This window comes from Trachemys scripta, chromosome 8 (assembly GCF_013100865.1).
Source record: "Trachemys scripta elegans isolate TJP31775 chromosome 8, CAS_Tse_1.0, whole genome shotgun sequence".
In the NCBI taxonomy this organism is placed as follows: Eukaryota; Metazoa; Chordata; order Testudines; family Emydidae; genus Trachemys; species Trachemys scripta.
Genome location: NC_048305.1, coordinates 104,728,103 through 104,741,121, shown reverse-complemented (window position 1 = coordinate 104,741,121; position 13,019 = coordinate 104,728,103). Strand labels below are relative to the sequence as shown.

The 13,019-nt window shown below is 41.3% G+C and overlaps 1 protein-coding gene across 9 annotated transcripts in view; it reads left to right on the top strand.

Moving 5' to 3' along the window:
• The window catches only part of MAST2 (microtubule associated serine/threonine kinase 2), a 320,067-nt gene that overhangs the window by 243,391 nt on the left and 63,657 nt on the right, over nucleotides 1–13,019 (top strand). For 4 of the 9 annotated variants that reach the window (XM_034779933.1, XM_034779932.1, XM_034779938.1 and 1 more), the window contains 3 exons: nucleotides 2,196–2,274; nucleotides 6,361–6,423; nucleotides 8,716–8,870. In XM_034779933.1, the coding sequence (XP_034635824.1) occupies nucleotides 2,196–2,274; nucleotides 6,361–6,423; nucleotides 8,716–8,870 (297 nt within the window). Of the gene's footprint in view, nucleotides 1–2,195; nucleotides 2,275–2,612; nucleotides 2,689–6,360; nucleotides 6,424–8,715; nucleotides 8,871–13,019 lie in introns of those variants that run through there. The other 5 variants (XM_034779940.1, XM_034779935.1, XM_034779934.1 and 2 more) reach the window with 2 other exon arrangements.

Below are 13,019 nucleotides of genomic sequence, written 5' to 3'. Positions count from 1 at the left end.
TTTACACATTGAAGTAATTTTGAAACATTTTGCTAATTGAGGAAGTAATTTTCTTTGAAAGTCTTGCTGTCTATTTCTTGAATTTTTGAAAAAGAAATTTTGCTAGTTGCATACTGATACTCTTTGTTGGCAAGATACTCAGCTGGTCTTCATTACATTGATTGCTTAACACGCTTCTCAATGTTGCATCAGTTTTTGTGGAAATGGCGCCAAGAACTGAGACTTGCCATCTTGGGATAGTTTAAGTGGAGCTAAGGGGAATGGGAGATAGTTTTTACATCTTTGCAATCAAAATATGAAAATCCTTTGAAGAGGAAAATGGGCCTAATCTTCTGTCATTTTGCATCTGTTCAATAATATTTGTGCTTTCTAAAAATCTCTCATCTAATATGTCTGTCTGCTTATGTGGCCCTCATTGCCATAGTATTTGGGCCTCTCTCAATCTTTAATGGATTTTATCTCCTCAATACTCTTGTGAAATAAGAAAGAAGTATTGTCCCCATTTTATATATGAAGGAATTGAGGCACGTGGTAAGTTAAGTGACTTGCCTAATGTCACATGGAAAGTCTATCTGAACCAGGAACTAAACACAGATCTCCTAAATCCCAGTCCAGTGATCAGTCTGCTACCTGATCGTGTAGCCCAATAATTCACATTGTCTGTTTACACTTGCTTTTATGGAGGTAAGAAAGGAATTTTCTGTAATGTACAGGAGATTTGGAATTTTTCAGGAATATAACAAGTTGCTGCAATATGTGGGAAGGATTCTCTTGGTATCTTGCCAGAAACACCCTATGTCTAAATGGGGTTTTAACTAAGGCATGCATTAATAAGAATTGGTTATAAAGCTTAAACTTTTATGATTTTGTGCATGAAGCATGAACTTTTTTTTGTATTCTTTCAGAAATAAATATATTTATTCCCCTCTCTGGTGCTCAAATAGTTTTATTACCACAAGGAGAGGTACATGTCAATATAAGAAGGCTGTGGTTCAGGAAAGCATCCTTATTCAGGGAAAAACGAAAGCAGGGGCTTAACTTCCAGTACATGCTTTAAGAACCTTCCTGAACCAAGGGGCCTACATGGGTGGGTAATGGAGAGATGGCAGTCACTCCATAGCAAAGGTTAAGTGAGTTTCCATTATAAATCCAAGTTTGGTCCTCTACTAATAACAAAAAAAAATCCTGTCATATACCCATGTACTGTATATAAATTGCACCAAAAAACCAAGAGTCTTATCTAAATTGTATTAAAAGCTCTTAATTGTTGAATTCACTCTCATTTTATGTGAACAGGTATTGATAATTTGCCTCTGTTTTTGGATAAATGATACTTATACCAGAAATCTTAATAAATGGCGGTAGTTCTATTGATGTGGAGTACAGGACAGGATGGAAACCATTATCATCCATCCCAGAGTGGAAGGTGAATGGGATAGAACGCTTTGGGGTTTAACAGGAGACAGAGAGACTTACTAGATTTAGCTAATGAACATAATTTTCTCCCTCCCGGAGGTTTTTTGGGGGAAATTGATGTCTCTTTTAGAAGCAATTACATATTTCATGTTTTACAGGTGTGGTGTTCAAATTATACCACCCTTTCTGCAGTATTTCTAGTATGCATCAGTGGGTTTTTTGGTTTGTCACATTTTTTTTCTTTAACAGCTGTGTGCACAACACTCTTTCCAGTGGTGAGGAGACATTTCCATAGGTTATAAATACAAGAAAGCAAATTACGACTAAGATTGTAAATAGTAGTGAGGAACGTGATCTTTAGATAATAGAATAGAATATAAAAGTGCTATTTGGAGGGCAAAGGAGCTGCAGCAGCAGTGATCCTGAGGTGTTACCCTAAGGAATCAGCTGCTGTGACTGTCTCTTTTAATGAAATTTGGAAGTATAAAGTAGATGTGTCCGATCCCAATAATGTCCACTTAAAAACAAAGGGTAAAACGGTCAAAAGTGCCTACGTGACTTAGGAGCTTAAATCCCATTGACTTTCAATGAGCTTTAAGCTCCTCACACACACTGATGCATTTTGAAAATTTTACCCAAAGTGATTTCTAGGACCACTGGATTCTCTGGAAAATGCAATTAAAATGTAAGGTTGGCAATCTATTTTAGGGGAAAACCTTCCTCAAAACATTGTCCACATTGTATCCATCAAAATAATTTCTCTTGCATCTTTTCCCCAGAACGGATGGGCGCCGCTGGTCCCTGGCCTCTCTTCCTTCATCTGGATATGGAACAAACACTCCCAGTTCAACAGTTTCAGTAAGTGGCAAAGACTTTTTCAGATAACTGTGTGTTTAAATACACCCTAACCCATCAACTTTTAAATCCTTGCTAAATGTTCAATATCTTTTCATTGTTTTGTCACCCTTTTATTTAATATGCTGTTTGCTTTGAAAATTATTTTAATTATCAGTTGTGCTGCTTTTTCTCCATTTCCCAGCTCTTCCCATCTACTCTTTGCCTTCAATATTCGTGCCAGTCCCACTGCCACTTCTCCATTGCACAGCTGAGGGGAACATTGCATCGGTAGTGTCAGCACTTGGAGATGGAATGCTTAATCATTAGCAAGCTCTCAGCTACCTTTAAACCAGATGTGAAATTCTTGTCCACTTTTGAACTTTAGTCACCAGTGGGTAGAAGAGCTCTCTACTAACGTGCTGTCTGGGAGGAAAGGTGATAATATACACCTGTTATTCAATTTGATAATAGTTTGATTCTCTGAATGCAGCTGTACCTTCATTATATATTTTCCTTATACACATGACTGAAAGAGTCTAGACGTTTACAGCTTATCTGACCACAATATCACCAGAAGCCTAATATGCCATTGTCAGAAATTGAAAGAGACCTGCACCCATTTTTCCTTAATGTCACAGTCTGACATGTCACACTGTGAATCATACTCTTCATTGTGTATCAACAGTAAATTATATTTGAAATTACATAGAAAATTCAATTAAAAGAACATTATTAATGTGCAAAATCAAGCACTCAAAAGTTAGGAAACGCCAGAATAAAATTTGCCCATGTAAACTTAATTTGTCCCTCTTGTATGTATGCATTATGATAGTCTTTAATTACATGATCACGTTTTATTTTTTTCCATAGCACCCCTGCCCTATTCAGTGCAAAGGATGGACTGTGCTCACTTAATGAGCAGTTAGTTACTCAGTGTTTTGTTTTATCTTCATTAAGCAAAATGTGGCCTGAGGCCTTATTTACTGCTTACTATTCAAACCCTGCTCCGAAGACAGAATTGTTAATTTTCTCATGGGCTTTTCTATGGCACTCATCACAACAGTGTCTGAGTGCTTCACAAACATTAGCTAATTAATTTTCACAACACTTCTGTGAGGCAAGAGGGTATTTTTATCTGCATTTTTCAGGTGGGGAACAGACATGGGGGAGATTAAGGTAAAGAATACCTACTAATCTTGACTAATCCCCTTCACATAACACAAGAAGCTGGGTCATCCAATGAAGTTAATAGGCAGCAAGTTTCCAACAAATAAAAGGAAGTCCTTCTTCACATAACACACAGTGAACCTGTGGGACTTGTTGCCTTGGGATATTGTGAAGACCAGAAGTATAACTGGGTTCAAAAAAGAATTAGATAAGTTCATGGCGGATAGGTCCATCAGTGACTGTTAGCTAACATGGTTGGGTGCAACCCCGTCCACCAAGTAACCCTAAACCTCTAACTGCCAGAAACGGCGACAGGGGATGGATCCCTCGAAATTGCCCTGTTCTGTTCATTCTCTCTGAAGCATCTGGCTCTGGCCACTAACAGAACTAGGACACTAGGTTCAAAGGGCCATTGGTCTGACCCAGCATGGCTGCTGCTATGTTCTTAATTTTGGGGGCCCAATTTGAGATGACGAGGACCCGATTTTAGCATTTTATATGTTCAAAAAACAACTCGCACTGATGTTATCTGCAGCTGTGAATTTTTTACACTTCTGCAAATCGGACTCCAGGGTCTCAAGTCAGGCACCCAGAAAATGAGGTACACGTAATGAGTGACCACCTGTGAGAAGTTTGGTTTAAGCGACTTGCTAGCATCACCCAGGAATTGTAGCTGAAGGAGAGAGAATTCAGTTATCCAGGGCAGCATTTAACTGTGTTAACCACATACCATCCTTTCTCTTACTGTAATCCATCCCCCTCATGCACCTTCCAACTTCTGCAACAAATGAAGCAGGGGGCCTGCAGACAACAGCCCCTTTTACTACATAACCTTGAGTCATCACCAGAGCAGGTTCATCCTGTGAACTGAATGAGGCAGAGGACTTGTGGAAAGAGAATGTATGCTCATGTCATGAAAGACTGTATCATAATGCATATGCACAAGGGGTATAAATTAAGGTAACATAAGCACCTTGATTCTGGTATTTCGTTGCTCTTGAGTGCTTATTTTTGTAACCTTGATGATGATCTTTTAACATCGTTTTTGTGTGTGTAATTTCTGAAGTTTAAAAAAAAAAACGAGAAAACAAATTATATGGAATGGTATCACATTGTCACCCAATGGTTCATCAGGAGAGTTGGAAACTTCAGATCCACTGCACTGATCTTCTCCTTGAGCTAAGGAAGTAACTGATAGCAATAGTAGGTTAATCATCCTTTATGTGGACCATCACTAGAGGGGAGGATGAGACACAAGCTTTTCCAGTGAGTTTCACAAATATTTGATGACTGCAGAGTAATGATGAGGCTCAGGAATCTTGGGTTCCATTCCAGTTCTCTGGAGGGGAGTGTGCTTTAATGGACAGACCCTTCTGCCCCATCTCCTGCAACTTGTCCCTGTCCCACTCCTGGCTCTTTGTGCCTTTCCCATTCTCCTCACCTACCAAATCCCAGTCTCTCTTCCTTAGGCTTCTAATCCCAGTCCTAGTCTCTGCCTTTGGTCTCACTGTCTGCTATCCCAACCACTCTGTCTCTTCCCTTCCCCATACCCAGTCCCAGTCTCCTCTCCTAGCCAATCCCAATTCCCCCATCCCACTCCAAATCTTTGTCCCCAGCCTCCTTGACCATCCTGTCCAGTTGTCCCCTCCTAATCCCTCATCCAATCCTTCTCTTCCCTCCTTCTCCATTGGTTTCCAGTCTCTCTCTCTGGGCCCCTCATCCAGCCTCATTTCCCCACCCACACATCCCATCCCCAGGTCCTCATCACAGTCTCCCCCTCTTGGATTCTCATTACCAGTCTCCCACAATTCCCAGTCAGTTTCTCCCTCTCCCCCCACTCCAGTCCTAGTCTCACGAGATTCCCTTTCCCATTCTACTCCTTTCTCTCCCATGTTGTCTGGCTTTTCTCCCTTCTGCATTCAAAATCTGGCAGCTTCATTCTTCATGCTATCTGGGCAGCAGGGCCAGGGCCTGGCTCCTTGCTCTTAGTTCCAGTGGCCATCCCCATCCCAGCTCGGAGCGGCCATTATTAAGAAAATCTGGCTTTGGCCCTGTAACGCTGGGCTGGACCATGCGCCGTTGTTCTGAGAAAATGGTGTGTACAGCATCCAGTCACAGTTAGGAGTCGGGAAGGGAAGGAGCACAGTCTGAAATGTGATGGTTCAACAGTTTATAACTTGGCCAAATTTGGGGCAGATTTTCACAGGCCCAGCAAAAAGCACTTCGCTGATGCAAAGGCCACCCCCTGCCAAATTTCAAGTCCTTATTCTGAAGCCTGGGGGCACTAGAGCTGTTCAAAGGGAAGGCCTGAGGAATCCTTTGACATGGGCAAAAGTCTTGGGAGGGAGGTGGGCTTCAGAGCCTGAGCTCCAACCCAAACCGCAACTTCAAAGCACTGTCTACACATCTATGTTTGGAGTATTAGCATGAGCCTCACTACTCCAAGTCTGTCAAGCAGGGCTGGGAAGCTCACTCCCATGGGCTGTGTAGACATATCCTAAGAGTTCACATGGCTTGAAAGGATACAGTGAGTTAGTGGCACAGGTGAGACTAGAATTTGGGAATACCAAGCTCCTGACTGGTGTGTTTGGTCCATTGTATTATATTGCCTCTTAAAACGAGAGAAACCAGTTTATTAACCCCTTCTGTTGGGCCTACCATTAGTGAGTGAAATACTGGAATGTATGGAACCAATTAAGAGTCCCCGTTCTAGTGGCCTGAATTACTGTGTGTTATGCCCATTTCTCTAGTGAGAGTCAACCTGTGGTGGTCTTGGTCAATGGCAGCAACTCTGCCAGCTGAATCAATACTTACACACTTAGCTATACTGAGCTTACTAAAAGTATCTCTCTCTCTCTCTGTAAATTTTTCAACTTTTGTATTGCTGGTGCCACAAAGTCCATTTTTCAGCAAAATACCCGCTGCCTTTTTAAATTTCAGATACTGTATGAAGACAGTACGCTTCTCATCGTGCAAGCACTGAGAATGCTGTGCATGACTGACGTGGGTGCAGACTTTCAGATATGTGAACCTAGAGAAATTAATTGAACAGGCTAATATACAATTATTTCCTTAGATATCTAATTTGCTATTTATTTACTAGGCTCAGAGTTAATTTAAAAGCTACAGTAACATTAGCTACAAGCTATTGCTTGCAATAAGCTGGCTAATTTTCTGGCTGTAACTGAGATACCACAGGGATGTTTGCATTGCTCTACTGCTAATATCGAATTCTGTGACTTCATGAAAATCAATAATACAGCTGTGTTTCGCATTGCTCTCATGCTTTGTTAGTACATGGATGTATTCCTTGAAGGCTTTTGAGAGCTAAAGAAAGCACATCTCCTAATACTTGGCACAGGATCTCCTTAAATATTCCCTGGAGTTCCAGCACTGTATAGTCTGATATCTCTTGAGGAGACAAAGTGGAAGGAGGGTTTTGGTGAGATGTCATGAGATGAGTATTTTTAAATTTTCTCTGTTTCTTGAGTGATTGTGTTGCTGGCAGGCATACATTTTCAGTGCTTGAAATGCCAGTAACCATCATCTCTTTTCTGGGTGTATGGATTGTGACGCTATTATTTACTAAATCTGCAAAGAGTTTGACAGATATGTTAGCTCTTGTTATATGCTGACTTTATTTTAATTTCTTCTAGATCAAAGACATATGTAATATCAGAGCCACTTAGGAACCCTGATATTACTACACTTCTTAAGTTTATTGTCTCTCTAAGCTTTCTGTCCTATATGACAGCATATTATCCAGTCGATGGCATGTACTTCTCTTGGAAAGCATCACTGTTTTTCCATTCCTTTCCACCTCAAGATGCGCAGAGAACTTTCTCTCCTTGTACTGCACACATAAGGGCAGAGAAGCTGCCCCATAGACCTTAGCTGCCCTAATTTTTTATGTGAAATTGTAGCCTGTCTCATATATGATTATAGGCCCCAGCATGCAATTCCCCACATTGATCTAGGTAGCCAGACTCGGATACCGCATAATATACTAGGATTCTCCACAGGTCAACCTCTGTGTCAGAGGTAGGCAGCTGCAGCACAATTCTTGTTTTTTTCCTGCAATTTAAGTGGTGTTCTTAGGCTCCTGGTAAGTTTGGATGCATCTGGTCTAAACAATAAAAAAACCACCACCACTGTGGGCTAGCAGCATTGAAAGAGTGCTGTTTTTCCCCAGTGAATTCAGACTAACCTGAGACATTATCATCAGCACTTGGCTTTCACTTCTGAGCCACACTAGGTAACTTTCTTTTCTAAAACTCATCTCTATCGTCAACAGCAAATAACTCTAGAAACTCGGTTTTTAATCTTTTCTGAAGATTTTAGCCAACCTTTAAACAGCATCCACGTTTTTGCCAAAAGTGTGTTCCAGTTAACTCCCATTGTCTCTGGATTCAGGAGTTAAAAGTGCTTACTCAGCACATCAATGCATTATCCCAGTGTATGTATGTCATAAGCATAGCAGACCATTTAAAACCGAATAAACTGTTCACCACTTTGTAACAGACAAACAAGGGAAACCCTGTTCGTTACACATACCAGCAAAAGAGGGTGAGGTAATATCAATTACTGGACCAACTTCTGTCAGTGAGGCACAAAACAGAACTCTCACCAACAGAAGTTGGTCCAATAAAATATATTACCTCACCCACCTTGTGTCTCTAATATCCTGGGCCCAACGTGGCTACAACAACACTACATACAACACACCTGCAAAGTCAGCTGCCCTGATTTTATTACTGTCTGCCCAACTAGAAGAAGCCTGATGGGTAAAACTAGGGAGAAATGAAATACAGAGCAATTACAATAACAAACTTAAAAGAAAACCAATTAACAGTGTTAATTTTCATGTACTACACACCTCCATAGCATTACTGCATGCTAATGAAATTCTTGAGATGAGGGAGCATGAAGGGAAGGGAAAGAAAAGTTGTTCAACATTCCAGGAACCTCTTTGTCCTTCCCAAAGTTTCTCCCTTCCATTTCTCCCACTAGGAAGTTACCTTCAAGATCAGATTGAATAGTTAGAGGACATGTGGGAATTTAAATCTCTTAGGCATCCCCAAAAGCTGTCCAGATCTAACAGCCTTAGAGTTATATATACCTTTAGCGTCAAGCTAGCCTAGTCATGAAAATAAAAAGAGGCACTTGTTCTGGTGAACAACTTCTCTTTTCTGTTGGAGTATTCGGTGTTTGGCAGAATCCGTTCCTGTTCCATTCATGAGCTGTCCCCTATGCATGCGTTTAGTGTATTTCTTTTCTATATTTTTCTGTACTCAGTCATCATGCTCATCCCAGGAGAAGCTGCACCAGCTGCCCTTTCAGCCAACGGCAGATGAACTTCATTTCCTGACAAAGCATTTCAGCACTGAGAGCATCACTGACGAGGAAGGACGTCATTCTCCAGCCATGCGGCCACGATCCCGCAGTCTCAGGTGAGCTTTACACTCTATTCCTTGAATCTGAGACGTTGTTATGCATTGCCTTTCTGCTATGTGTTTTCAGTTGTAAGGATAGTAATATGGAATCAGTGTGTTCTGCTTTTCATAGTTATTTTAACCAACACCGCTTCAGCCGCACACTCTCAAGAGTGGATACAGTTATTTTCTTGAGATTTAATATTCAGGATTTAAAGTGGATAAGTACTTTGTTTGTCTATTTGTACCATTATACTCTCAGATGATAATCCAAAAGGGTCACAGATTAAATTTGCTAATTTCACTACTACTTGTGTTAATTTTGTTCCCAAGTGTTTCTCCTGTTACTGAATTTTGCTCCCTTGATGGTAGGAAACTGTTGCATTGTTGGAAGAGGATGTCAGCACCAAATCTACTTGAATGGATGTGAAAACCGTTAGTGTTGATGAAACAAAACACATTTTAGTGCCATTACAGGAAGTCCTGAAAGAACACTTCTCTAACAGTGCTAGGAACTGTGTAGACAAGCACTTAAAGCCATGTTTGCTATTGGTTGAGAGAACCTTTCTCAAAAATAGTAGTCAGCAATAGGGCTGTTTCCTAGAGTAGGTGGCATTTAGATGCAGAAAAGCAGGGGCAGTTGGAATTTGACCCTTTCCTTACTGAACTCCACAACACTTTATTTTAGTAACACATTTGTGTCAGGACAGAAGTATTAAGTAACTGCCATGCATTTATGTGTTGGGCCAGATTCATTAAAGCTAGCCCAGGGAGGTGTAAATTACACAGCAGGGCCCTCTGTGCCACAGAAAGCGTTCACAGAAGGACGTTTTTCTGCTGCCGAGTCCCTTTGTGCTTCTCACCAGAGGATGGAGGAACCGCTTTAATTATCACATAGGAGCTCTGCCAGATGGAGACACTGAATCAGTGCACTGAGCCAGGGGTCTGAGCTGGACCGTACGTTTGCAGAAATCAGAGTAGGCCTGAGGTGACTCTGGCCCAATAACTGTTGACCATTTAAATACATGGTAAATATTACATCATTGGAGGGTTAAATTGATTACTGTATGTTCTAAACCACAGTGCAGGTTACATGATAATTATGTTTGGATCAACTAAGTATAATTACATAGTAATCTAGGGATCGGGTAAGTGAAGTAAGTAGTTACACGTTTAGCCGTTGACCTCTATACATCGCCATGTAATGAGAGACTAGTTACATGATTCATACTAAATTGTTAAAATCTTTCCAACTAGTGTAGTCCCATATAATTCTTATTGCTGCCTCCCTTAAGATTGGCTGTTGCTAATTAATGTACCTGTTGTGTTTAATTCATTATAGATAGGAAAGCTACTGTAGGTAGCAAAAATACATTCACAAAAGTAGTTGACATTCCTTTCTAACATAGACTTATTACTGCTGGGATAATGATGCGTGAAACATTATTGCAAATGTAACACTGTTGTAAAAATTGAAAAGAAGGCCCTAAATTTGTGTTCTGTTGTTAACATGCTTTATCAACACATTGTAACTTCATGAATCAAAGTATCAGGGAAGTGTGCTCCATCACATTTATGAGTCTTTAAGGTTTAAACAGTGGAAGGATTATATAAATGCTGTAGTGTTACATGACCTGTAAGACACATTGAAATACAATGTCTTTGTTTTCTTCAGGAACTCTCAATATGAGAGTTAACAGTTCAGTTAGGAAAATGTACAATAACAGCTAAATTTGTAGGACTTCATTAACCCTCTACTGGACTCCTTATTGGAAGAACAAAGGGAAATAGCAGAGTTTGGTCACTGAAGGTAGAACATTAGCCAGCTGTGCTAAGGGCAATATATGACACCTCAGACTTTACTGCTAGAGTTATGGCAACTGCATAGATCTGAGAAGATCTTCATAGCTGAGATCATCAGGCCTTGCTCCAGATTCCCAGAAACCGATAGAGGACCTCCCCTTTAAGGGTTCAGGTCTTTTTAGTGATTAAATGGATGAGACTCTTGAGAGAATTAAACCCAAGAGATTTACAGAGCAATCTCCAGATAGTCCCGCTGTGTGTAGCAGCAGAACATTCAATCCCGGAGACTCTCCTGCTTCTTCCAAGACTGCTCCTGCAAAAAGACCACAGCATAGAGGCACAATCCCTCGCTATATGGTGTCCCAGCCTATGGCCGTTTTTGTGATGGGATAGTCAAGAGCCGCATACATCTGCCTCTGCAATTCAAACCTCATTTCTCATCCTTCTGAGATACCTGGTGCAAGATTACCTCAGATTGCTGCGTACTGGACACCATCTTAAATGGTTACTCGACCCAGTTTCACACCAGGCCTCCTGCCTTTGGAAACCTCTCTTATGAGAACTTGTATGGGGGAAAATAAGCTTCTTTCTACAAAAGGGGCAACAGAGGAGATTCTTCTACAATGCCAAGGGGAGGGATTTTACTCTGGGTATTTCCTAGTACTAAAGAATGTAGATGGTTTGAAGCCCATCCTGGGCTTCAGAAACCTCAGTAAATTTATAAAGACTTGAAAGTTCAGGATGCTAACACTAGAGGACATTATCCCATCCCTATCTAAGGACGATTTACCTAGACAGCTGGCTCCTAAGTGCCAGCTCTGAATAGGATCTCTTCTCTGCCGTGTGATCTCCTGCAGTCCCTGAGGTTGCTGATCACCTGAGAAGTCCTCTCTATAACCCAAACAAAAGATCACCTTTATCTGAGCAGTCCTAGACTCCTTCTAATCAGAGCTTTTCTCCCAGAAAAGAGATTCTTTAAACACAATTCTTCCTAAGATCTCTAAGACTAGTGTTCTCTTCAGCCTTTGTTGCATCTTTTCCTTGTGTATGAATGAAGCAACATTGGGTAGCATCTCATCACACACACCCAATGTGCACAGTCTGAAAAGGACATGCAGTTGCTTCAAAAAAACTTCACTGGTAGGAGATTGCCGACAAAGCGTGTAGTTCAGTCCTCCATTCCCTACTGTTACAATTATCTCCAACACCTCCACTCTGGGTTGTGGTACTCGTTGCCAGGACTTCTATATGCATGGCCCCTGGAACTGCTGGGAGTCCAAGTTCCACATCAGTGTTCTGGAACTCAGGGCTGTAAGATGGGACTCAAAGGCCTTTTGCCTGTTCATTTCAACATTGCATAGTACAGGTGCTCACAGACAACAGGTATAGGCCATGTCTTATATCAACAAACAGCAGGGTGCATACTCTCAGACCCTGTCCACGGAAGCAAGGAAACTCTTGTTCTGATGTATTGATCATCACATTCACCCGCTAGTCGACCACTCAGCAGGAGAAAAAAACATACAGGCAGATGCACTCAGCAGGAAGTCTAATGACCAGCACAAATGGTCTCTAAACTGTTCAGTGATATCCTCACAGTTCCACAAGGTGAGGTCAACTACAAATTGACCTATTCACATCCAGTCAGAATGCGAGACGTCACCTGTACTGCAGCAGGGCTCACAGAAATAAGAACTCTTTATCGGATGCATTCCTGCTGGATTGGAGCAATCATCTCTATGCTTTCCCTCATTTTCCCTTGATCCCTAGGAAAGAAGAAAGATCAGAGATGACAGAGCCAATATCATACTGATAGTGCCAATGAGGCCTCGGCAGTATTGGTACACAGACCTCCAGCTCAACAGAGAAGCACCAGTTTTTCTTCCTCTGTGTCCAGGCCTCCTCTCTCCATGGCAAGAGAAGATTCTTCATCCAATCTCAGAAACACTTTATCTGGCTGCAGGGCTTATTGTCTATTGACTGCTAGGGACAGCATCTGCTCACAGAGGATCCAAACATACCTTTTCTTTCCAGAAAGAACTCTACCCTGAAGAAGAACAGACTTATGGACATATTTTTCATGTTGGGCAAATAATAAAGGGTTAAGCCCATCACTAGCGGAAGTCCCCCCTACAGATTTAGAGTATCTCTTGCGTTTAAACTCACAAGTCTTAGCGACTGCGTCCCTGAAGGTTCGTATAGCAGTTATAAGCAACAGAGAGTCCTGTGGCACCTTTAAGACTAACAGATGTATTGGAGCATAAGCTTTCGTGGGTGAATGCCCACTTTGTCGGATGCATGCATGCATCAGACGCATGTGCATTCACCCATGAAAGCTTATGCTCCAATACATCTATTAGTCTT